This window comes from Balaenoptera physalus, assembly GCF_965194825.1.
Source record: "Balaenoptera physalus genome assembly, chromosome: 21".
NCBI lineage: Eukaryota > Metazoa > Chordata > Mammalia > Artiodactyla > Balaenopteridae > Balaenoptera > Balaenoptera physalus.
Genome location: NC_138902.1, coordinates 13,456,681 through 13,483,324, shown reverse-complemented (window position 1 = coordinate 13,483,324; position 26,644 = coordinate 13,456,681). Strand labels below are relative to the sequence as shown.

The 26,644-nt window shown below is 35.4% G+C and overlaps 1 protein-coding gene across 1 annotated transcript in view; it reads right to left on the bottom strand.

The window, feature by feature from the left end:
* ADAM32 (ADAM metallopeptidase domain 32) overlaps positions 1-26,644 on the bottom strand; it is a 209,319-nt gene that overhangs the window by 111,015 nt on the left and 71,660 nt on the right. Inside the window, 1 exon segment of the mRNA XM_082444199.1 lies at positions 18,707-18,788. Coding sequence (XP_082300325.1) covers positions 18,707-18,788 — 82 coding nt within the window.

Genomic DNA, 26,644 nt, shown 5'->3' with positions numbered 1-26,644 from the left:
ACTGCTGAAGTCCGTGCGCCTAGAGCCCGTGCTCCACAATGAGAAGCCCATGCACCCCAACGAAGAGTAGCCCCCGCTCGCCGCAACTAGAGAAAGCCCGTGCATAGTAACGAAGACCCAATGCAGCCAAAAATAAATCAATTTTTTTTAAAGGCAACAATGAAAGAGCCCCTACATTTAAAAATATGACACTTTTAATGACAATATCTGGGACATTTGTCTCATCACCCCTCATTGTCTCCAGGTCCATAATAAGAATTAAATTCCAACAGGAGTGATATCACCAAGATGGCAACATAGGTCTTTCCCCCTTCACTCCCCCTCACAAGAAGAACAACTAGCAACTATTCATGGACATCACTGAGAAAATTCTAGAACATGGAGGTGAGGCTGAAGCAGACCCTGTACCAGAGACCAAGACAGATCTCATTAGAAGGTTAGGAGGAGCAGATATACACTGAATGCATTGCCCCTCCCCAAGACTGGTGCAGCACCACACCGAGAGGTCTTCCCAGAGCCTACAGTCCCTCAAGTGGGAAAAGGGCCTAGAGTGGACATCCAGATCCCCTAGTATTGTGGGTCACTTCTGGGAGCCCCTAAAGGATGAGTGAGATTTGACCCCTGGGAATCTGATCATGACAGAGAAGACAGGAGGGGCTTGCAGCAATCATTGCTTGTATCTTGGCAGGCCGAGTTCCCATCTATAGCACCTGTAGGTGCCAACTAGCAGCTTTGCTCACCTGCAGAGCCAGGACAGTGGAACAGTATGACAAGGGAAGTCAATGAGGTATAGGAATGCCTGATTTGAGTCCTCAAATGAAAAGCCTTGCCAGCCCTGGAACCTGATCTGCTACCCACTTCCACCCAGTCAGGGGATCTGTTCATAGCCCTGCCTAATGCCTAGTATAGCTCCCGGCTCCCCCTGACCAGAAGCCTGGTAAGAACACCTGGTAGCTGCATAGTGCAGCAACACTTGAGCAGAGAGTATGGCAGGCAGAGTTGATTGTTCACAGAGCAAAGCCTGTGGCACTGTTTGGCCAGGAAACTTGGAGTGCCAGTTAGACTGAGTTAAGACCACAAACAAAGAGCTAAGCTGGTTTTCCCACTACACCTGGACAAGGACACAAATTCATAGCCCTGCCCACTGCTAAATATAGCCTTCAGAAAGCCCAACCAACGAATCTAGCCAGAGCACACAGGAAGCTGTGCCACCCATTCAACAACCCTGCTTACAGTGGCACTTGAACAGAGAGCACAGCTCATGGTTTTCCCCATCTTCAGGGCAAAACCCAGTGGCCCCATGTGTCCAAGGAATTAAGGACACAGTCTTCTTAATGTGGGTCCACAAACAATGAGCCATGCAGGTCATGTGCTCCCTGTCAGGGCAGGGAAGCGAATTCATCTCCCAGCTATTGCTGAGTAAAGTTCCCTGTTCTGACCTTCTAGGAAGTCTGACCAGTGAATCTAGACAACCACAGAGTATATCCTACTGCCTCTCTTGGGCAGGGAACCACACTATCAGTCCTATCCAACAGTTAATAGCCAGTGGTACCCCCTCCCCTGACCTCAGAGGTTGGGCAGTGGCCTTGCCCAAAAATAGATCCTGCCTGCCCAAGGACATGTCCAGAAACCTAAACTGAGCTGACTAGTGAAGAACTGTCTCTGCCAAAGTGAGCCTGTAAAGTCTGGAAGAGGATACCAATAACTCAAATGCACAGGTGCCAAAGTAAGGAATGAAGGAGCAAGAAAAATCAGGTGGATGTGACACCATCAAATGAAACTAAAAATGCTGCAAAATAACTAACCCAAAATAAATGGAGATCTATAAAGTGTCAGAGAAATAATTCAGAATAATCTCCTTAAAGAAGTTTAGTGAATTACAAGAACACACAGATGACCAAATGAAATTAGTAAAACAATGAATGAACAAAATAGGTTCAAAAAAGGAACAGAAACCACTAAAAAGAGATATCCTGGAGCTGAAAAACACGACTGAAGCACTCAATAGAGAGCTTCAACAGTAGACTCGACCATGCAGAATAAAGAATCAGTGATCTAGAAGGCAGGAATATTTAAAATTATGCAGTCAGAGGAGCAAAACTAAAAAAAGAATGAAAAAGAAAGAAAGCCTACAGGACTATGGGACAAACACACACACACACACACACACACACACACACACACACCCCAATATCCATATCATGGGAATTCCAGAAGGAAAAGAAAAAGGGACAGAAAGTACATTTAAAGCAATAATGGCTGAAAATTTCCAAAAACTGGGAAAGAAATGGACACCCAAATATATGAGGCACAAAGGACCCCAAATAGGTTGAACCTGAATAGGGCTACACCAGGACACATTATAATTAAAGTGTCAAAAGTAAAGACAAAGAAAGAATTTTGAAAGAAGAGAGGAAAAAAAACAAGTTACATACAAGGGAACCCCCATAAGACTATCAGCAGGTTTCTCAACAGAAATATTTCAGGTAAGGAGAGAATGGGATTATATATTCAAAATACTGAAAGAAAAAAAACTGTCAACCAAGAATTCTATGCCCACCAAAACCGTGCTTCAGAAATGAAGAAGAGATCATGATTCCCAAACAAATAAAAGCTGGGGGAGTTCATCACCACTAGACATGCCTTACAAGAAATGCGAAAGGGAGTTCTTTGAACTGAAGTAAAATAATGCTAATTAACATCATTAAAACATGAGAAAGTAGCATAAAACTCATTGCTAATGGTAAATATATAGTCAAAGTTAGGTTCTGTAATAGTGTAATGGTGGTGCATAATTCACTCTAGTCTAAAAGTGAAAAAACAAATATATTAAAAATAATCATAGTACAATATATGTTATAGGATACACAATATAAAAAATATGTATACTATAACATCAATAACTAAAAAAAGAATAAGAACCTGAGGGAGAAAAGAAGTAAAAGTATAAAGTTTAAAAATGCTACTGAGAGGGAGGAGATCAAGATGGCAGAGTGGAGGGACCTGGAACTCACCTCCTCCCACAAATACATCAAAAATACATCTACATGCAGACCGAGTCTCACAGAATACCTACTGAAAGCAGGCAGACGATCTCATACAACCAAAGCTGCAAGAAAGATCCCCACACAGTGGAGTAGGATGAAGGGAAAAGGGAGGAGAAGCGGAATTGGGATGGGACCTGTGCCCATGGGAGGGAGCTGTGAAAGAGGAAAGGTTCCCTCACCCCAGGAACCTCCTTCACCAGTTGCAAGGTCTGGTGGGACAAATAGGGAGCTTTAGAGGTTCAAGGGGAGAGTGTGGCCCAGCAGGGTACAGAGAGACCAGCACAGACCGCCCTTGCCATGTCATTGCACTTTCCACATGCCTGCTGGTGTGCACAATGGCTGGATTCTGAAACTTGGGCTTCAGTGGACAGTCTGGGGAGAGAACTCAGTTTGGCAGTACAGAGACAGCCCGAAGGGCCTGGAGTGTGGCCCAAGTTGCAACTTGGGGTGTGTGCAGGATGGAGCATGGGTTCACCATAAGAGCCCCATTGTCAACACATGAAAGGAGGGTCATGGGTTTACCATACCAGCCTCTTTGTCAGCATGCTCACAACAGGGCACGGTTCCCACTGCCGAGGGTTTTGCAAACTTTTGGGGCACCCACACGTGGAAGTGGGGGGCTGAAATGTAAGCCAATTATCCATGCTCCCACAGTGGGCAACGGTGGTATGGCACTGGTGGGATCTCAGGCCGGCGGGTTTTGGGACTAGGACCACACATGCATGCCGGACATCTGAGCCAATTATTGGTACTCCCATGGCAGAGATGACTCCAGGTGCCAGAAGCAGCAAACTTCGTGGACACACACACCAGGTGGCAGGCAACATCACAGAGTCACACATCTTGGTGGACAGCACCTGGGGAGGAATGCGCAGCAGCTCCTGTCCCAGAGGGAGTGCTCCAGTCCCATCTACCTCATACTGCAGCTTAGAAATGGATCTGGGGGCTTCTACTCCAACAACTGGGGAGCTGACCCTGTCCCCAACAGGGCTGTGACAACCACAGAGCAAAGAGAAGTCTCTGCCCAACATCCAGTGCAGGCTCTGGTCACAACACCAAGCACACCCCCTTATCAAGGGGACAAGGGCCAGCACACCATGAGAAAGACATGGCAAGCATCCACACCAAAAACAGCCCTTGAGCCAAAAATACTGGACTCACACAGTCTACACAGGGTCACGCCCACATAAAAACAGCCCTTCAGACCACGGTAGATAATGGTTTCTCCTAAATTCATAGAGTCAGAGAACTATATAAGTAAAGTGAAAAGGCAGAGCAACCACTCCCAATGAAAAGAACAAGAGAAATCCCCTGAAAAAATAAGCAATGAAACAGACCTCCCAAATCTACCAGACCCCAAGTTCAAAAAAGCAGGTAATAAAAGTGCTGAAGAAATTAAGAAAGATTATCAATAGAAATGCCCATTACTGAAACAAGGAACTAGAAACTATAAAAAGGAGCCAAATAAAATTAGACAAGTCAATTGCCAAGATAAAAACCGAGCTAGGGGAATTCCCTAGCAGTCCAGTGGTTAGGACTTCATGCTTCCACTGCAGGGGGCATGGGTTCGGGGAACTAAGATCCCACAAGCCGCGTGGCAAAAAAAAAAAAAAAAAAAAAGAGCTAAAGGCAATAAATAGCAAACTAAATAATGCAGAAGAACAGATAAATGATCTGGAATATAGAATAATAAAAATTAATCAGAACAGCAGATTGAAAGACAAATGAAAAAAAATGAAAGCAACATATGAGATCTATAAGATAATATAAATCATGCCAATCTACAAATAATAGGAATCCCAGAAGGAGAAGAAAGAGGAAAGGGGATCGAAAATATGCTTGAAGAAATTATGGCTGAAAAACTCCCAAACCTAAAGAAGGAAACAGATATCCAGGTACAGGAAGCACAGAGGGTCTCAAACAAGGTGAACACAAACAGACCTACACCAAGACATATCATAATTAAAATGGCAAAAGATAAAGATAAAGAGAGGGTTCTAAAGGCAACAAGAGAAAAAGAGTCAGTTACAAGGAAACCCACATAAGGCTATCAGCTGATCTCTCTACAGAAACTTTGCAGGCCAGAAGGGAATGGCAAGGTATATTCAAAAGTCCTGAAAGGGAAAACTTGCAACCTAGGATACTCTATCAAGCAAGATTATCATTTAGACTAGAAGGAGAGATAAAGGATTTCTCAGACAAGAAAAAACTAAAAGAATACAGCAATACTAAACCTATCCTAAAAGAAATAATGAAAGGTCTTCTGTAAATAGAAAGAAGCAAGAATCTATAGGAAAGGGAAAACTACAATAGGAAAGGCAAATATATAAAAAAGATTAAAGATCACTTAAATAAGCCAGTATATAGATTAAAAAACAATCGAAAAGTTCTGTGAAAGCGATTATAACTACAATGAACAGCAAAGAAATAAACATGAAGACGTAAAAATCACAAAATTTGGGGGAAGGGAGTAAGAAAATGTAGGTCTTTTAGAATGTGTTTGAGCTCATATGACTACCAGTCTAAAGCAAGTAGATATAGTTATGGGCTAACATACTTGAAAACCAAGGTAACCACAAATCAAAAACATATAATAGATTCACAAAAACCAAAAACAAAGGAACTCGAGCATAATACAAAAGAAAACCATCAAACCACAAGAGGAAAAACAAAAATAATAAGGAACAAAGAAGAAATACAAAGTCAACTGGAAAACAAGGTTTAAAATGGAAATAAATATATACTTCTCAATAATTACTTCAAACGTCAATGGAGTAAATGCTCCTATCAAAAGACACAGAGTGGCAGACTGGATAATAAAACAAGAACCTACAATGTGCTGCCTACTAGAGAACCACATTAGGGCCAAAGATACATATAGATTGAAAGTGAGGGGTTGGAAAAGATATTTCATGCAAGTGGAAATGACAAGAAAACAGGGGTAGCAATACTCATATCAGACAAAATAGATTTTAAAACAAAGCCCATAAAGATAATCTCAAAATGGCTTAAAGACTTAAATATAAGACAGGACACCAAAAAACTACTAGAAGAGAACACAGGAAAGACATTCTCTGACATCAATTGTAGTGATGTTTTCTTAGGTCAGTCTCCCAAGGCAGTAGAAATAAAAGCAAAAATAAACAAGTGGGACCTAATCAAACTTACAAGCTTTTGCATAGCAAAGGAAACCATACAATGAAAAGACAACCTACAGACTGGGAGAAAATATTTGCCAATGATGCTACTGACAAGGGCTTAATTTCTAAATATACAAACAGCTCATACAACTCAATAACAAAAAAACAAACAAACCAATCAAAAAAAGGGCAGAAGACCTAAATAGACATTTCTCCAAAAAAGACATACAGATGGTCAATAAGCACATGAAAAGCTGATCAACATCACCAATTATCAGAGAAATGCAAATCAAAACTACAATGAGATATCACCTCACACCAGTCAGAATGGCCATCATCAAAAAATCTATAAACAATAAGTGCTGGAGAGGGTGTGGAGAAAAGGGAACCCTCCTACACTGTTAGTAGGAATGTAAATTGGTGCAGCCACTATTGAAAACAGTATGGAGGTTCCTTAAAAAACGAAAAGTAGAGTTACAATAGGATCCAGCAATCCCACTCCTGGGTATATATCTGGAAAAAATGAAAACCCTAATTCAAAAAGATACTTGCACCCCAATGTTCACAGCAGCACTATTAACAATAGCCAAGACGTGGAATCAACTAGTGTCCATCAGTAGATGACTGGCTTAAGAAGATATATATACAATGGAATATTACTCAGCCATAAAAAAAGAATGAAATATTGCCATTTGTAGAAACGTGCATGGACCTAGAGAGCATTGGGTTGGCCAAAAAGTGCCTTCGGTTTTTAAGTAAAAATAAAAGACACATTTTTCATTTTCATCAAGAACTTTATTGAACAACATATTCACCATTTTGTTCCACTACCTTCTGCCATTTTCCAGGCAACTTCATAATTCCATCTTCCCAAAACTTTTTATCTTTTTGAGCAAAGAACTGTTCCACATGTCTGTTACAGTCCTCCAGGCAACTGAAATTTTTTCCGTTAAGAAAATTGTGTAAAGGCCAAAAAAAATGGAAATCCAAAGGTGCAATGTCTGGTGAATACGGCGGATGAATCAGAATGTCCCAGCCAAGATGTAACAGTTTTTGCCTGGTCATCAAAGAAACACGTGGTCTTGCATTATCCTGATGGAAGATTATGTGTTTTCTGTTAACTAATTCTGGACGCTTTTCGTCGAGTACTGCCTTCAGTTGGTCTAATTGGGAGCAGTACTTGTTGGAATTAATCCTTTGGTTTTCCAGAAGGAGCTCATCATAGAGGACTCCCTTCCAATCCCACCACATACACAACATCACCTTCTTTGGATGAAGACCGGCCTTTGGTGTGGTTGGTGGTGGTTCATTTTACTTGCCCCATGATCTCTTCCATCCACATTACTGTACAGTTTCCACTTTTCACAATTTGTTTTAAAAATGGAATGTTTTCATTACGTTTAAGTAGAGAATTGCATGCGGAAATACGGTCAAGAAGGTTTTTTTCACTTAACTTTTGTGGAACCCAAACATCAAAGTGATTAACATAACCAAGCTGGGGCAAATGATTTTCCATGCTTGATTTGGTTATTTTGAGTATGTCGGCTATCTCCCACCTGGTATAACGTTGACTATTCTCAATTAATATCTCGATTTGATCGCTATCAACTTCAACTGGTCTACCTGATCATAGAGTGTCGCCCAGCGAGAAATCTCCAGCACAAAACTTTGCAAACCACTTTTGATATGTTCGATCAGTCACAGCACCTTCTCCATACACTGCACAAATCATTTTTTGTGTTTCAGTTGCATTTTTACCTTTCTTGAAATAATAAAGCATAATATGCTGAAAATGTTGTTTTCTTTGATCTTCAATATTAAAATGACTATATAAAAATTCACCAATTTTGATAAATCTTTTTTTAAATGCACACTGATATGACAGCTGTCACATACAATCTAACAAAATTGTTTCAAATGAAGTTAAAGACAACTAAGTGCTACTACAGCCATCTTACAGAAAAAAACCGAATGAACCTTTTGGCCAACCCAATATTATACTTAGTGAAGTAAGTCAGACAGAGAAAGACAAATAATATATGATATCACTTACATGTGGAGTCTAAAAAATAATACAAATGAATCTATATGCAAAACGGAAAAAGAATCAAGGACATAGAAAACAAACTAATGGTTACCAAAGTGAGAGAGAGTAGGGAGGTACAAAGAAGGAGTATGGAATTAACAGATACAAACTATTATACATAAAACAGATAAGCAATAAGGATCTACTGTATAGCACAGGAAATTGCATTCAATACCTTTTAATAACCTATAATGGAATATAATCAGAAAAAATAACTGAATCACTATGTTGTATACCTGAAGCTAACACAATATTGCAAGCAATTATACTTCAATTTAAAAAATGATGGAACTAATAATAGAAACAGAAAAATCTATTAAAATAGTTGGAGACATCAACATCTCTCTATCAGTAATTTACAGATGAAGCAGGTAGAAAATTAGGAGGAATACAGATGACATAAAATTCACTATTAATCAATTTGATCTAATTGATATTTATAGAGTACTCCACTTAACAACAGGAACACATTTTTTTAAGCTCACATAGATCACTCAGTAAGATATGCTGCATTCTGCATTATAGAACATTCCTTTAAATATTTATAAAAATATAAATAAACCATGTTAAGAGTGTTCTCAAACTACATGGAATTAAACTAAAAATTAACTAAAAATCAAAAACAAAAAGATAGCTGGAATTTTCCCAAAATATGTGGGAAATGAACAGCATGATTCTAAATAATCACCTGGTCAAAGAAGAGTCTCAAGGTCTCTTTGAATTCAATGAAAATGAAAACACAACTTACGTGAATCTGCGGGATATAGTGAAAATAGTCATTAGAGGGAAATGTATAGTGTTAACTGAACACCTTTGTTTTTGGTCTTTATTTTCATCCATTGTAATTTCCTAAAAGATTAAGAGCAAAAGCAATAAAAGCATTGTTTGTTATAATTGTGGGCTTTTGGTCCCAAAATAGCTCAGGAAAGATAAAAGTGAAAGGAGCATCTTTTGTTATTCATAATATGCCCCTTTCAATCATAGTTTATGTTAATGACGTATTTTTGGAAAGCCCTATGGATGGAGAGGAACCAACTATTTAATTAAAGGGTGGCAACTTTCACCCTGCTCCAGGCCTCTAGTAAGGGAAGAGGGGCTGGAGATTGAGTTCAATCACCAATGGCCAGTGATTACACCAATCATGCTAAGGGACAAAATGAAGCCTCCATAAAAGAACCTGAAGGAGTTCAGGGAGCTTCTGGGTTTGTGAACACGTGGAGGTATCAGAAGTGCAGCATTCCTGAGAAGGGTACTGAAACTCGTCAATACTTCTCCCATACCTTGCCCTATGCATCTCTTCCATCTGAATGTTCCTGAGTTGTATCCTTTTATAATATTGATAATATAGTAAAAAATATATATAAGGAATACAGCAAAATGAGGAGACAGAAGAATATGTTCCAAACAAGGGAACAAGACAAAACTCCAGAAAAAGAACTAAACAGTGAGAAAAGCAATTTATAGAGCTCAAGGTAATGATCTTAAAGATGCTCAACAAACTCTGGAGAAGAATAGATGAACACAATGATAATTTCAACAGAGTTAGAAAATATAAAGAGGAACCTAACAGAGCTAAAAAACACAATAACTGAAATTAAGACTATACTATAAGAAATCAACAGTAGATTAGATAATACAGAGGAATAGATCAGCAAACTGCAGGACAGAGTAGTAGATATCACCAAAGCAGGAAAGGAAAAAAAAATTTTTTAATGAAAACAGTTTGAGAGAGACCTCTGGGATGACATCAAGCATACTAACATTCCCATTACAGGGGTCCCAGAATGAGAAAAGAGAGAGAAAGGGGCAGAGAACATAATTGAAGAAATAATAGCTGAAATTTTCCCTAACCTGGAGAAAGAAACAGATATCAAGGTCTAAAAAGCACAGAGTCCCAAACAAGATGAACCCAAAGAGGTCTACACCAAGACACATTATAATTAAAATGCCAAAAATTAAAAAGAGAAATATTAAAAGCAGCCGGAAAAAAGCAACCAGTTACATACAAGGAAACTCCCATAAGACTATCAGCTGACTTTTCAGTAGAAACTCTGCAGGCCAAAAGAGAGTGGCATGATGATATATTCAGAGATGAAAGAAAAAAACCTACAACCAAGAATACTTTACCAGGCAAGGTTATCATTCAGAATTAAAGGAGAGATAAATGTTTTATGGACAAGCAAAAACTAAAAGAGTTCACCACGAAACTGGCTTTACAAGAAATGTTGAAGGGACTTCTCTAAGCACAAACAGCCATATCTAGAAAGATGAAAGTTATGAAAGGAAAAAAATCTTTTTGGAAAGGCAAACATAGAGTAAAGGTGTAGATCAACTGGTTATAAAGCTAGTAAAAAGGTTAAAATATAAAAGTAGTAAAATCACCTATATCCACAATATGTAGTAAGAGATACACAAAACAAAAAGTGTAAAATATGATGTCAAAAATATTAAACATGGGCAGGGGGAGTGTAAATGTAGGGTTGTTAGAATGCATTCAAACTTAAGAGATCATTGACATAAAATAGTCATGTACATATGTAGGTTGTTATATATGAACTCATGGTAACCACAAACCAAAAACTTATAATAGATACACAAATACAAAAAAGGAAAGTTATCCAAACAAAACACTAAAGATAGTCATCAAATCAAAAGGGAAGAGAGAAAGAAAAGAAGGAACAAAAAAGAGCTACTACAATTAGAAAACAATATACAAAATGGAAATAAATACATACTTAGCCATATTTTATTTAAATGTAAATGAACTAAAAGCTCCCAGGAAAAGAAATGGAGTGGCTGAATGGATACAAAAACAAGACCCATATAAATGCTGCCTGCAAGAGACTCACTTCAGCTCTAAAGACATGCACAGACTGAAAGTAAGAGAATGGAAAGTGATATTCCATGCAAATAAAAATGAAAAGAAGGCTGGGACAGCAACACATATCAGATGAATAGACTTTAAATCAAAGACTGTAATAAACAAAAAGAACAATACATAATGACAAAGGTATCAATCCAACAAGAAGATATAAAAATTGTAAATACATATGCACCCAACATAGGAAAACCTAAATAGATAAAGCAAATATTAACAACCTAAAGGGAAAAACTGACAGTAATTCAACATAGCAGGGGACTTTAACACCCTACATACATCAATGGAAAGATCATCCACAGACAAAACCAACAAGGAAACAATGGCCGTAAATGACATATTAGACAGATGTAATTAATAAATATAATAGATAATAGATGAAATTAATAGATTCCATCCAAAAACAGCAGACTATACCTTCTTTTCAAGTGCACATGGAGCATTCTCCTGGATAGATCACATGCTAGGCTACAAAAAATGATTCAATAAATTTAGGGAGACTAAAATCATATCAAGCATCTGTTCTCACCACAGGACATAAGATTAAAAATCATCAACAAAAGAAAATGCAAAAAATACAAACATGTGGAGTGTAAAAAATATGCTACTAAACAACCAATGGGTCACTGGGGAAATCAAGAGGAAATCAAAATATACCTTGAGACAAATGAAAATGGAAACACAATGATAAAAAATCTATAGGATGAAGCAAAAGCAGTTCTAAGAGGGAAGATTATAGCACTACAAGCCTACCTCAATTAACCAGAAAAATATCAAACGATATAACCTTAAACCTAAAAGACTAGGCGAAGTATAAACAAAGCCCAAAGTTAGGAGAAAGAAGGAAATCATAAAGATCAGAGGGGAAATCAATGAAATAGAGACAAAAAACAAACAAACAAAGAAACAAAAAACAATAGAAAAGATCCATGAAACTAAGAGCTGGTTCTTTGAAAAGATTTTTTAAAATTGATAAATCTTTCACCAGGCTCATCCAGAAAAAAGAGGGAGCCCAAATAAAATCAGTAACTAAAGAGAATTTACAACAGACACTACAGAAATATAAAGTATCATGAGGGATTACTACAAACAATTACATACCAACAAGCTGAACAAACTAGAAGTAATGGATAAGTTCCCAGAAATGTACAATCTTCCAAGACTGAATTACAAAGAAATAGAAAATCTAAAAAGACCAATTACCAGTAATAAAATTGAATCAAAACCCAAAAGAGTCCCAAAAAACAAAAGACCAGGACCCTAACAGCTTCACAGGCCAATTCTACCAAACACCTATCCTTCCAAAATTTTGAAGAGGAAGGAATGTTTACAAACTCATTCTACAAGGTCAGCATCATTCTGAATCCAAAACCAGACAAAGACACCATACACCCACACACACACACACACACACACACACACACACACACACACAGGGAAATTACAGGCCGATATCACTAATAAACATAGGTGTAAAAATCCTCAACAAAATATTAGCAAACCAAATTCAACAATATATTAAAAGGATCATACACTATGATCATGTGGGATTTATCACAGGGATGCAAGGATGGTTCAATATCTGCCAATCAATCAGTGTGATACACCATATTAACAAATTGAAGAATAAAAGTCACATGATCATCTCAATAGATGCACAAAAAGCTTTTGACAAAATTCAACACCCATTTATGATTTTAAAAAAAACTTTCAACAAAGTTGGTATAGAGGGAACATACATCAACATAATAAAGGTCATATACGTCAAACCCACAGCTAATATCATACTCAACAGTGAAAAGCTGAAGGCATTTCCTCTAAGATTAGGAGCAAGACAAGGATGTCCACTCTTGCCACTTTTATTCAACATAATATTAGAAGTCCTAGCCACAGCAATTAGACTAAAAAAAGAAATAAAAGGAATCCAAATTGGAAAGGAAGAAGCAAAACTGTCACTGTTTGAAGATGACATGATACTATATGCAGAAAATCCTAAAGATGCCACAAAAAACTATTAGACCTAATAAATGAATTCAGTTAAGTTCCAGGATACAAAACTAATATACAGAAATCTGTTGTTGCATTTCTATATACTAACAATGAACTATCAGAAAGAAATTTTAAGAAAACAATCCCCTTTAAAATTGCATTAAAAAAAAATACCTAGGAATAAATCTAACCAAGGAGGTGTAAGAACCATACTCAGAAAACTATAAAACACTGATGAAAGAAATTGGAGACAACACATATAAATAGAAAGCTATATGGGTTCATGGACTGGAAGAATTAATATTGTTAAAATGACCATACTAGCCAAGGCAATCTACTTGGCTTCAGTTATCCCTATCAAAACACCAATGGCATTTTTCACAGAGTTGGAACAAATACTTCTAAAATTTGTGTGGAAACACAAAAGTCCCAGAACAGTCAAAGCAATCTTGATAAAGAACAAAGTTGTAGTTATCATGTTCCCTGATTTCAAATTATACTACAAAGCTACAGTAACCAAAACAGTATGGTCCTGGTACAAAAACAGACACATAGATTAATGGAACAGAATTGAGGGTCCAGAAATAAACCCTAGCTTATATGGTCAGTTAAGCTATGACAAAGGAGGCAAGAATAATTAATGGGAAAAAGACAGTCTCTTCAATAAGTGGTGTTGGGACAATTGGACAGGTACATGCAAAAGAATGAAACTGGACTACTTTCTCACACCATATACAATAAAAAAAAAACACAAAAACTTGAAATGGATTAAAAACTTAAATGTAACACCAGAAAACATGAAACTCCTGGAACAAAACATAGGAAGTATGCTCTTTGACATCAATCTTAGCAATATTTTTGTACCTGTCTCCTCAAGCAAGGAAAATAAAAGTAACAATAAACAAATGGTACTACATCAAACTAAAAAGCTTTTGCATAGTGAAGAAAACCAACGACAAAATTAAAAGGTAAACTACTAAGTGGGAGAAAATATTTGCAAACAATATATATAATAAGGGGTTAATATTCAAAATATACAAAGAACTCACACATCTCAACATCAAAAAAAACCCTGAAAACCTGATATAAAAATGGGCAGAGGACCTGAATAGACATTTTCCCAAAGAAAGCATACAGATGGCCAACAGACACATGAAAAGATGCTCAAAAACACTAATCATCAAGGAAATTAAAATCAAAACCACAGTGAGAAACCACCTCACACCTGTCAGAATGGCTGTCATCAAAAAGACAAAAACAAGTGTTGGCAATGATGTGGAGAAAAGGGAGCCCCTGTGCATTGTTGATGGGACTGTAAATTGGTGCAGCCGCTATGGAAAACAGTATGGAGGTTCCTCTTAAAATTAAAACTTGGACTGCATATAATCCAACAATTTCACTTGTGGGTGTTTTTCCAAAGAAAACAAAAACACTAATACTAAACAACATGTACCCCAATGTTCATTGCAGCATTATTTACCATAGCCATGATATGGAAACAACCTAAGTATCCATTGTTAGATGAGCGGATAAAGAAGATATGACATGTGTGTATATACATATACATACATATATATATGTATGTATATGTATACACACACACACACATACACACACAGTAGATTAATACTCGGCCAATAAAATCTTGCCATTTGCACCTACTGTATAACACAGGGAACTCTGCTCAATATTATGTAACAACCCAAATGGGAAAAGAATTTGAAAAAGAATAAATACATGCATATGTATAACTGAATCACTTTGCTGTACACCTGAAACTAACACAACATTGTTAATCACCTATACACCAATATAAAATAAAAAGTCAAAAAAAATTAAGAATAAATTTTAAAAAAATATTGCCATTTGTTGTACAGATGAACCTGTTTACAAGGCAGAAATAGAGACACAGACGTAGTGAACAAATGTATGGACACCAAGGGGGGAAAGGGTGGGATGAACTGGGCGATTGGGACTGACATATATACACATTTATACAATATGTATAAAATAGGTAACTAATGAGAACTTGCTGTATAGCACACGAACTCTACTCAATGCTCTGTGGTGACCTAAATGGGAAGGAAATCCAAAAAAGAGAAGATATATGTATACATACAGCTGGTTCACTTCACTGTACAGCAGAAACTAACACGACATTGTAAAACAACTATACACCCCTCCAATAAAAATCTTGCCATTTGCAAAAACATGGAAGGTCTATCTGGAGAGTATTACACTGAGTGAAATAAGTCAGACAGAGAAAGACAAATATGTATGCTCTCACTTATATTTGAAATCTAAAAACAAAAGAAACAAACAAAAGAAAATGAGAACAAACTCAGGTAGCAAAGACAGATGGGTGGCTGCCAGAGAGGAGGGGGTGGGGTGGTGGTGAAACAGGTAAAGTGGATTAAGAAGTACAAACCTCCAGTTATAAAATAAATAAGCCATGGGGGTATAATATACAGCATATGAAATAAGGTCAATAATATTAACTTTGTATGGGGACAGACAATTACTAGACTTGTCATGACTTTTTGTAAGGTATGCAAATGTCAAATCACTACGTAGTACACCTGAAACTAACATAATGTTGTACGTCAACTACATTTCAATTTACAAAAAGATCAAATGGAAATTGGAAGAGTTATGTATAGAGATGTTTATTAAATATCGTTTGTAATGGCAAAAATAGAAACAACCAAAATTCCCATGAAAAGCATAAAGGATACAGTGTGGCATTCATATAATAAAGTATCAAGCACCAATGCAAACAATTTACTAGGCACAAAGGATTTTGAGGACAGTGAAACTACTCTCTATGACACTATAATGCTAGATATATGTCATTATATATTTGTCAAAACTCACACAATGTATACCACCAAAATGAACCTTAATGTAAGCTGTGAACTTTTGGTGGTTGTAATGTGTCAGTGTAGGTCCATCATCTGTAACAAATGCACCTCTCTGGTGTGGACGCTAACAGTGAAGGAGGTTATGTGTGTAGGGGGGCAAGGACTATATGGGTTATCTCTGTACTTCCCTCTTAATTTTGCTATGAACCTAAAATTTCTCTTAAAAAACAAAGTCTTTTAAAAATTAACTGTAATTCCATTAAATCTCAAAATTATAAGTGGAAACCAAAACAATCTATTTGCAGAATGATACAGCAGGATACAATTTATATTATGTTTAAAGCATAAAAAACAATTCTTGTTTAGAGACATATTCAATTGTGGTAAAAGTATAAGAGCTTTTAAACAAAGAAATATAAAGGTTTATAAAAATATAAGTATAAAAGCTTTGTAAAAGCATCATTCCTTGAATTCAACTCCTCTAATAATTCTATCCTACATCCTGCCTCACCCACTCATTCCTATGGTTCACACTCTAGACCTTGTCAACAGATTTTTATCAATAACTGCAAGCCCTCCGTCATCTCTGTGCATCCCACATCCTGACCACTTGCTGTCTGTCCTGATAACTCCACTAGCACCTCAACTACAACAATCTGCACACCCATCAGCACAACCAAACCATGGTTCCTACGTTTTCACTGTTCCTAATCTCCTTACTGACTTCTCTCCTCCTTTAAGCAGTTCAGATTCTCTTACAAACACCCTCAATTTCCTTGCCATCCTTGAACTTCATAATGAGTTGACAAAAACACAATACATCAATCTTCAGAATGCTGAGCGAGAAGGATGTTAGAACTAGGATTCTAAACCTAGCCAAATTATCAATCAAATGTGGAGGGAGAGCAAAAGTGTTTTCATTAATAAAATAAGTGTTTGCCACTTATATACACTGTGTTCAAAATTTTTTAAACTTGAAGTTATTCTAGAAAAAGAGCAAAGAATTCCAAGAAAAGGAAGATGAAGTTTAATTTTCTGTGGCAGCTGGTTCCACCCACAGAAGTAAAATAAGTTAGAAAAAAATTGAGAAGCTCCATTAGACCTCTTTTGGCCATCAAAGCTTTACCAGAATAACAACATATTTATTTCTTGATTCAGAGTTAATACCATTTTTATATTCATAATACTTATTGATTTAATTTATTGATTTAACTTAAAAATCAACCTGTAGACAAAGTACAAAAGTGCTATAAAATAAATTATAAATTTTATAACTCTTAACAATGGATATGAGAAGTGTACTATTTTACATGTCTCATTTTTCATAGCAAATAATCAATGGACTGTGCTTAAGGTAAAAAGATTTTTTAAAATAATTAATATAAATAATACAAACATAAATACATTAAGATGGTAATATATTATGCAATAATATTTAATATATTATATATTATTGTGTATTATATATTGTATAACATCTGTAATACATAATTACATATATTATGTATATACATATAATATTTAAGAATGTGTTTAATATAGATTACTAATATTATAAGTATTAGTAAAGTAATAAAAACTTCACAATATATATGACAAATAGAGAGAGTGGGTTAAATATGTCAAAGATAATATTACCAATGTTGTCTAAAGTTTATTAATCAAAGTAGGGGTCAAAGTATATATATTTTAAATAAATAAACTTAACTACCAGAGAATTTAAATAGAAATTATAAACTCTCATAGGACTTCATGAAGGGGATAAAGAAGAGAGTTTTGCTAACAAACTTTGCTTTTTATAGCTACAATTTAAACAATTTTACATATACATGCATGCATGCATAAATTCTGTAATAAAAATAATTGGAAGAGTATCAGAAATAAAAACATGCATGCAAAATCCCATTTTTGCAAAAACATATAGTGGGGAGCCACAGTAACAGATAAAAACCCTAAGTAGGAGATACATATTAATCAAAATGTTAACAGTGATTATTGCTTCATCCCTCGGAAGATGCCAGATTATATAAGTTTCCATTTATGTTTCTATATGTTCTTTTAAAAATGGACATGAATAACATAAATTACTTTGTAATTTTAAAATACTATATAGTACTTAAACTTATTTTTAAAAAGGATGAATAGGTGGGGGAAAGGCTCAATGAATTACTTCTCTTTCAGTGATGCATCTAATTATACCAATAATTTATTTAAATATAAAATATTTATAAGAACTATAAATATTTAAAATAGACATAAAGGTTTCTTTTAAATATTATGTAGAAAAATTTGAAACATTTTAATGGATTTTTGTCATACTTTTTGGTTGATCATTTGTTTTGATTTTGAAGTTAATTTATCTATAAGACTATTTTTCCAATTTTATACCTACAAGAAAAAAAAATCTATTTTCGTTATAGAAATATCTTTACAGATAATTTTTCATAATGCACTCTTCTATATAATAAGGAATACATGTGTATTTATTATATTTTTATTCCACTTTAACTTCCAAATAATTGCAATAAGACACTTGTACTTCAGAATACTATTCCTTCTACATACTTCAAAGTTTTCAGAGTGATGGAATATAAATGCAATCTCTAAATGTAAATATAAATGTGAAGTATATAAAATATATGCTGTAATGCTGGGTAATTTTTAAATGTATTTTTTTCAAATAATAAGATTAAGTAATTACATACCAAAGCAATTCCTGCAGAATAACTGGTAACACACATCTTTCCAGGAAATGCTGCTCCCACATAATCTGGATAATCTCTATAGCTAAATAAATAAGTATATAATTATAGTTAATTTTGACAAACAATTCACATGTGATAACTCCTGCTAGTAATTTGTCTGTAGTTCATAAAATTCTAGTCTGAAGCAAATTGAAGTACAATCTTTCCGTATGTCTTTAACCGTTTCAAATTTGTAAAATAGTCTTAATTAAATGAGATTAAGCAATCTGGGTTTCTAAAACATATCCAATGGATCCAAGTTATTGATGACTTTACTGTTCTTGTGATGTTTGGTTAGGGTTACCAAAGCCTTGATCAAACATTTCAATCAAAAGCATTTTGTTGAATTACAATGAAAAATAGTTTTAATGTATGGATTAAAAGTTTTCACTCAAATGTAGAAAAGCTCACCATTTTCTCACTGGAATGATTTTATTGTTCTACAACTTAACATTATTTTTTTCTGCTTTGAGAAGAAGAGTCCATATTAACTGCCATATAATAATAGCACTATTCTCATGGATTTACATTAACTATTCTATTTAATCCTCAAATCCAGCCAGTGAATTAGATACTATTTTTTCCCCACTGAACAGATCAAACATCAGATGGGAAGTACAAGTAACTTGCTCAGGGCAGCACAGTTAAGTGCTGCTGAAGGATCTGAACTTGGACAGTTTGAATCCAGAGCCATACTCTCAATCACTAAGATACAGATGCTCCAAACATATTCTGCCATCTTTAGAGCCCCAGCCAAAACGAACATTCCAAGACATGTGTAAAAAAGCTTGGTACGTAATTCTCAATTTGAAATGCCTCCTCAGTCTCAACTGCACTTCACTTCACAATTGCACTGTCTCTCCACTGCTCCCTTATTCTGCCTCGCTGATATTGTTTATACGCAAGCACTTGTTTCCAAGTATTCGCCTTTAACACCCAACTTTGGCTTTACATTCCAGTATCAAAGTATTGTTTACACTCTTTCTTCATTCAAGATAGTTCTCCCAATAGATAAGACTTTCCCCCAAACTCTATGCATACTCCTGATGAGCTGGATTCAATAATAGCTACTTTTTACTTAATACGGCCCACCCAGTCTCCACATCAAATCAGTTATCAAGATTTACTCTTTTACTTCTTCAACTTTTCTTGTATCCCTCCCCTCCTTCAGAGGTTCAGCTCCAGTTGTAACTATGAATTCCGTACTCTTTGAAAATAACTATTATTTAGTCCCATGTCTCTAGGCATATTGTTTCCATAACCTGGAATGCTTTCCACCTCCTTTCACTGAATTTAAACATTCCTGGGACTTCCCTGGTGGTCCAGTGGTAAAGAATCTGCCTTCCAATGCAGGGCATGAGGGTTCGATCCCTAGTCGGGGAACTGAGATCCCATATGTCATGGGGCAAGTAAGCCAGCACACCATAACTAGAGAGAAGCCCGCGCACTGCAACGAAGATCCCGAGTGCCGCAACTAAGACCTGTCGCAGCCAAAAATTTTTTTTTTAATTAATTATATTAATAAGTAAAAACAATAAATATTTTTTTAAAATTCCTCAATCTGCCTTCTCACTTCTAATTTGATTGGCACGTCTTTAATTTGGCCCTTTTGTTATATGTTACTTTGAGTCTTGCTCTCACTCTCATTGTTTCTTCCTCCTGTAAACTATAAACAAGTAGAGATAATGTACCAACATTAATCTTCTGGAGTGACATCAGCAAGATGGCAGAATAGGAGTTTTTTAGCCCTCATCTCTCCACAGAAAAAACAATGTTGACAGACACCCACAGATGTGGCCCAAGATCCAAGGAAAGGTCCCACGCCACACTGGAGCAAAAAATCCAAGAATAGACACATTGAAGAAGGTAAAAACAGTTTCACTTTACCCATGTCACCATTCCCCCAAGGCAGCACAGCTCAGTGCCAAGAGAGCTGCCTTCAGCCATGATTTCTCCCACAAGGGAAGGTGAGAGTATAGTGAATACTCCCAGCCATGCAAGATGATACCAAAGAGGCCCACTTTTTAAACGTCCATTGAGAGATGAATGGATAAAGAAAATGTGATGTACATACACAGTGGAATATAATTCAGCCTCAAGAAAGAAGGAAATCCTGACATTTACAACATGAATAAACCTGAAGGACATTATGCTAAGTGAAATAAGCCAGACATAAAAAGGCAAGTACTGTATGATCACACTTATGTGTGGAATCTAAAATAGTCCAACTCATAAAAGCAGCGAGTAGAATAGTGGTTGCCAGGGGTTGGGAGATGGAGGAAATGGGGAGATGGTCAAAGGTACAAAGTTTCAATTATGTAGGATGAATAAGTCTTAGAGGCCTAATGTACAGCATGATGATTATAGTTAATAATACTGCATTGTATATGTGAAATTTGCTAGAGAAGATCTTAAGATTTCTCACGGCACACCAAAGAATGTTAACTATGTAAGGTGGTGTATATGTTAATTAGCTTATGATTTCACAATGTATACATATATCAAATATCACATTGTACTCCTTAAATATGTATAATTTTTATTTGTCAAATATACCTCAATAAAGCTGTAAAAGAATAAAAATAATAAAAGCAAATATAGGGAAACTGAGGCAGAGAGCATCAATTGCCCTAGGGGACAGGGCTGAAGTTAAACGCAGGAAGTTGGCCTCCAGAGTTTAAATTTGAATCACTATGCAATATTATCTCAATAATTATCTCAATATTATCTCTTTATTGTTGAATAAAGGACAGATTGTAAAAGGTTAAAAAATTAAGCTTGCTATGTTCATTGTTCCTACTATAGGACCTAAACCAGATTATAAATTTCTGGAGTACAAAGACCATAGAGAATTACTATTATTTATCATAATTTCATAGTATTTATTCTAGGACATTACTCATATGCAAAGTATGTTGATGCATTAAAATAACATCAAGGGATCAAGAAGGGGTATTACTCAAGTTCAAGGAGGCTGACTGTACCATAATTTCTACATTTCTAATGGGATAAATTCTCTCACCAATTTCACTTATTACTGTAACAAATTTCAACATCCTATTAAAAGGATAATACATCATGTCAAAATTGAGATTGATTCTAGGAATGCAAGATGGTTCAAGGTTAGGAAATATAACACTATAATTATTTCTATTCGATGCCAATAAGAATATCTTAAGTCATCCCTATAAAAGCTGAAAGATTATTTTTCTTTTTTTTTTTTTTAAGATTTTTTGATGTGGACCATTTTTAAAGTCTTTATTGAATTTGTTACAATATTGCTTCGTTTTATGCTTTGGTGTTTTGGCCCTGAGGCATGTGGGATCTTAGCTCCCCGACCAGGGATCAAACCCACACCCCCTGCATTGGAAGGCAAAGTATTAATCACTGGACTGCCAGGGAAGTCCCTGAAAGATTATTTTTCAAATTGTTGGTATAGTATGAATCTATAAATATTGCCTTACTATTATTCAAATTCTAAAACATGCATGTGCACACACACAGAGCCAAACCTACATTTTAGCCCCCGAAGCTAAAAAGTATTACTCAATGAGGTAACATTTTCTAAAGTAAAGAAGAAAACAGACATGACCCATGTTACCATTATTACTACTACTAGTTAAAACTGTACTAAACTAGCCAAAGCAATAAGAACAGAGAAAGAAACTGAAAATATAAAAATAAAGAGAAAGAGATAAAACTACCTGTATTTGCAGATGGTATAATTATATGCGGGAAAAAACCAATGTAATAGACTTAAGAATGATTAAAAACAAAGAAATTTAGTAAGGCAATAGGATATAAAATCAATATGAAACTAAGGTAATTTTACAAACAAAAACAATATATAGTTAGCAGATAGAAGACACATTTACAACAGCAACCAGAAAGACAATATACCTCAGAAAAGTTATCAATAAATGTATAAAACCTATGAGAAATTAACTTCTGAATGACGAAAAACTGGAAAGACAAAATGTGAGATGTGAAGACTAAACAGTTCTCTATAGCTCAATTTATAAATTTAACATAGTCTTAAAAAATAGGAGCTAGACAGGTTGATTCTAAAATTTCCATGGAAAATAAATTTAAAACTTCCCTTATACCCATGAAGTGGGAAGGCCTTTCTAATTATGACTCAAACTCTAGAAACCATCAAATAAAAACCTGATGAATCCTGCCTTAAAAATAAAAGTATTTTGTATGGCAGTTAAAAAATACACACACACGAAAAGCCAAGCCAAAAGACAAATTAAGAAAGAAAACTACTTCTCATTGCAAGGCAAAGAAATTTATCTTTTTATCTATATCTGTGTTGAAATTGATATCTAAATGCATCTATCCCTATCTATCTAGATATCTAGCTATCTACCATCAGGCTCATGAAAAAGAAATGAAAATTAAAACTATACCAAGATACCCTTTCTCATGTACCAAAGGTGAAAAAAAACTTGACCATACACTTTGTTGGCTAGACTGTGGGGAAACAGACCCTTCTCATATGCTATTGATAAGTGTGCAAAGCACTAAAATCAGTGCCAAAATCTGGTATTAGCTATCAAAATTAGAATTATACTACCTAGAAATATCACTCCTGGGAGTCTGCCTTGTAGATACACATGCACATATAAAAATGACACACATAAGGTTTTTTTCACTGTAAGATTTTTTTAAATAATAAAATATTGGAATCAAGCCAAGTACCAATTATTAAAGAACTAGTTAAATAAACTACACACAATTTTTAGACCCTATTATAAACTGGTTAAAAATAAGTAAGGGCTCTGTGTTCTGATATGAAGAAGACTCTGAGATATATTAATAAAACGAGGACAGAATAAGAGTTATATAACATGCATCCTCTTGTTTCAGAAAGGACACAGAATAAGAATAAATACACTTATTTTCATATTTTTGCACAAAGACCACTAAGAGAATACAGAAGTCACTAATAAAATGATTTAACTCCTTGGGACCAGGAAGCAAAGGATGTAGGTGGCAGACTGGAAGTAAGAATTTTCTGTAAAGGCGGTAATTAGTGCTAACCACTTGCTACATTGAGAACAGTGTTATTTCAGGGAATGGATGTGATAGTCATTCTGTAATGCACTTAGAGAAGTGTTTAAAAACACATGTATATCTCTTTGTATCATCTTCAATTTCTTTCATCACTGTCTTATAGTTTTTGGAGTACAAAACTGTACTCTTTTGCCTTCTTAGGTACGTTCATTCCTAGGTATTTTATTCTTTTTGATGCGATGGTAAATGGGGTTGTCTCCTTAATTTCTTTTTCTGATCTTTTGTTGTTAGTGTATAGAAATGCAACAGATTTCTGTGTATTAATTTTGTATTTTGCAACTTTACCAAACTCATTGATGAGCTCTAGTAGTTTTCTGGTAGTGTCTTTAGGATTTTCTATGTATAGTATCATGTCATCTGCAAACACTGACAGTTTTACTTCTTTTTCAATTTGGATTCCTTTTATTTCTTTTTCTTCTCCGATTGCAGTGGCTAGGACTTCCAAAACTATGTTGAATAAGAGTGGTGAGAGTGGACATCCTTGTCTTGTTCCTGATCTTAGAGGAAATGCTTTCAGTTTTCCACCATTGAGAATGATGTTTGCTATGGATTTGTCATATATGGCCTTTATTATGTTGAGATAGGTTCCCTCTATGCTCACTTTCTGGAGAGTTTTTATCATAAATGGGTATAGAATTTTTTCAAAAGCTTTTTCTGCATCTATTGAGATGATCATATGGTTTTTATTCTTTAATTTGTTAATATGGTGTATCACATTGATTGATTTATGTATACTGAAGAATCCTTGCATACCTGGAAAAATCCCACTTGATCATGGTGTGCGATCCTTTTAATGTTGTTGGATTCTGTTTGCTAGTATTTTGTTGAGGATTTTTGCATCTATGTTCATCAGTGATATTTGCCTGTAATTTTCTTTTTTTGTGACATCTTTGTCTGGTTTTCGTATCAGGGTGATGGTGGCCTCATAGAACGAGTTTGGGAGTGATCCTCCTTCTGCAATTTTTTGGAAGAGTGTGACAAGAAATGGTGTTAGCTCTTCTCTAAATGTTTGATAGAATTCGCCTGTGAAGCCATATGGTCCTGGACTTCTGTTTGTTGGAAGATTTTTAATTACAGTTTCAATTTCATTACTTGTGATTGGTTTGTTTATACTTTCTATTTCTTCCTGGTTCAGTCTTCGAAGGTTGTACCTTTCTAAGAATTTGTCCATTTCTTCAGGTTGTCTTTTTTTTTTTTTTTTTTTTGGCATACAGTTGCTTCTAGTAGTCTCTTATGATCCTTTGTATTTCTGCAGTGTCAGTTGTAATTTCTCCTTTTTTATTTCTAATTTTATTGATTTGAATCCTCTCCCTTTTTTTCTTGATGAGTCTGGCTAAAGGTTTATCAATTTTGTTTATCGTATCAAAGAACCAATTTTTAGTTTTATTGATCTTTGCTATTGTTTTCTTCATTTCTATTCCATTTATTTCTGCTCTGATCTTTATGATTTCTTGCCTTCTATTACCTTTGGGGTTTTTTTTGTTCTTCTTTCTCTAGTTGCTTTAGGTGTAAGTTTAGATTGTCTGAGATTTTTCTTGTTCCACGAGGTGAGATTGAATTGCTATAAACTTCCCTCTTAGAACTGCTTTTGCTGCATCCCATAGATTTTGGGTCATCGTGTTTTCATTGTCATCTGTTTCTATGTATTTTTTTATTTCTTCTTTGATTTCTTCAGTGATCTCCTGGTTATTCAGTAGTGGATGGTTTACCCTCCATGTGTTTGTGTTTCTTACAGTTTTTTTCCTGTAATTGGTTTCTAATCTCATAGCACTGTGGTCAGAAAAGATGCTTGATACGATTTCAATTTTCTTAAAATTACCGAGGTTTGACTTGTGACCCAAGATTTGATCTATCCTGGAGAATGTTCCATGTGCATTTGAGAAGAAAGTGTATTCTGCCACTTTTGGGTAGAATGTCCCATAAATATCAGATAAGCCTATCTGGTCTATTGTGTCATTTAAAGCTTGTGTTTCCTTATTTATTTTCTGTCTGGACAATCTGTCCATTGGTGTAAGTGGGGTGTTAAAGTCCCCCACTAGTATTGTGTTCCTGTTGATTTCCCCTTTTATGGCTGTTAGCCTTTGCCTAATGTACTGAGATGCTCCTATGTTGGGTGCATATATAATTGTTATATCTTCTTGGATTGTTCCTGTAATTATTTTGTCGTGTCCTTCCTCGTCTCTTGTAACAGTCTTTGTTTTAAAGTCTATTTTATCTGATATGAGTATTGCTATTCCAGCTTTCTTTTGATTTCCGTTTGCATGTAATATCTTTTTCCATCCCCTCACTTTCAGTCTGTATGTGTCCCTAGGTCTAAAGTGGGTCTCTTATAGACAGCATATATTAGGGTCTTGTTTTTGTATCCATTCAGCAAGTCTGTGTCTTTCGGTTGGAGCATTTAATCCATTTACATTCAAGGTAATTATCAATATCTATGTTCTTATTACCATTTCCTTAATTGTTTTGGGTTTGTTTTGGGAGGTCTTTTTCTTCTCTTGTGTTTCCTGCCTGGAGAAGTTCCTTTAGCATTTGTTGTAAAGCTGGTTTGGTGGTGCTTAATTCTCTTAGCTTTTGCTTATCTGTAAAGCTTTTGATTTCTCCGTCGAATCTGAATGAGAGCCTTGTTGTGTAGAGTGTTTGTGGTTGTAGGTTTTTCCTTTTCATCATTTAAAGTATATCCTGCCACTCTCTTCTGGCCTGCAGAGTTTCTGCTGAAAAATCAGCTGATTTGTAATAACCTATAAGGGATAAGGATCTGAAAAAGAATATATATACATATATATATGTATGTATATCTGAATTACTTTGCTGTATACCTGA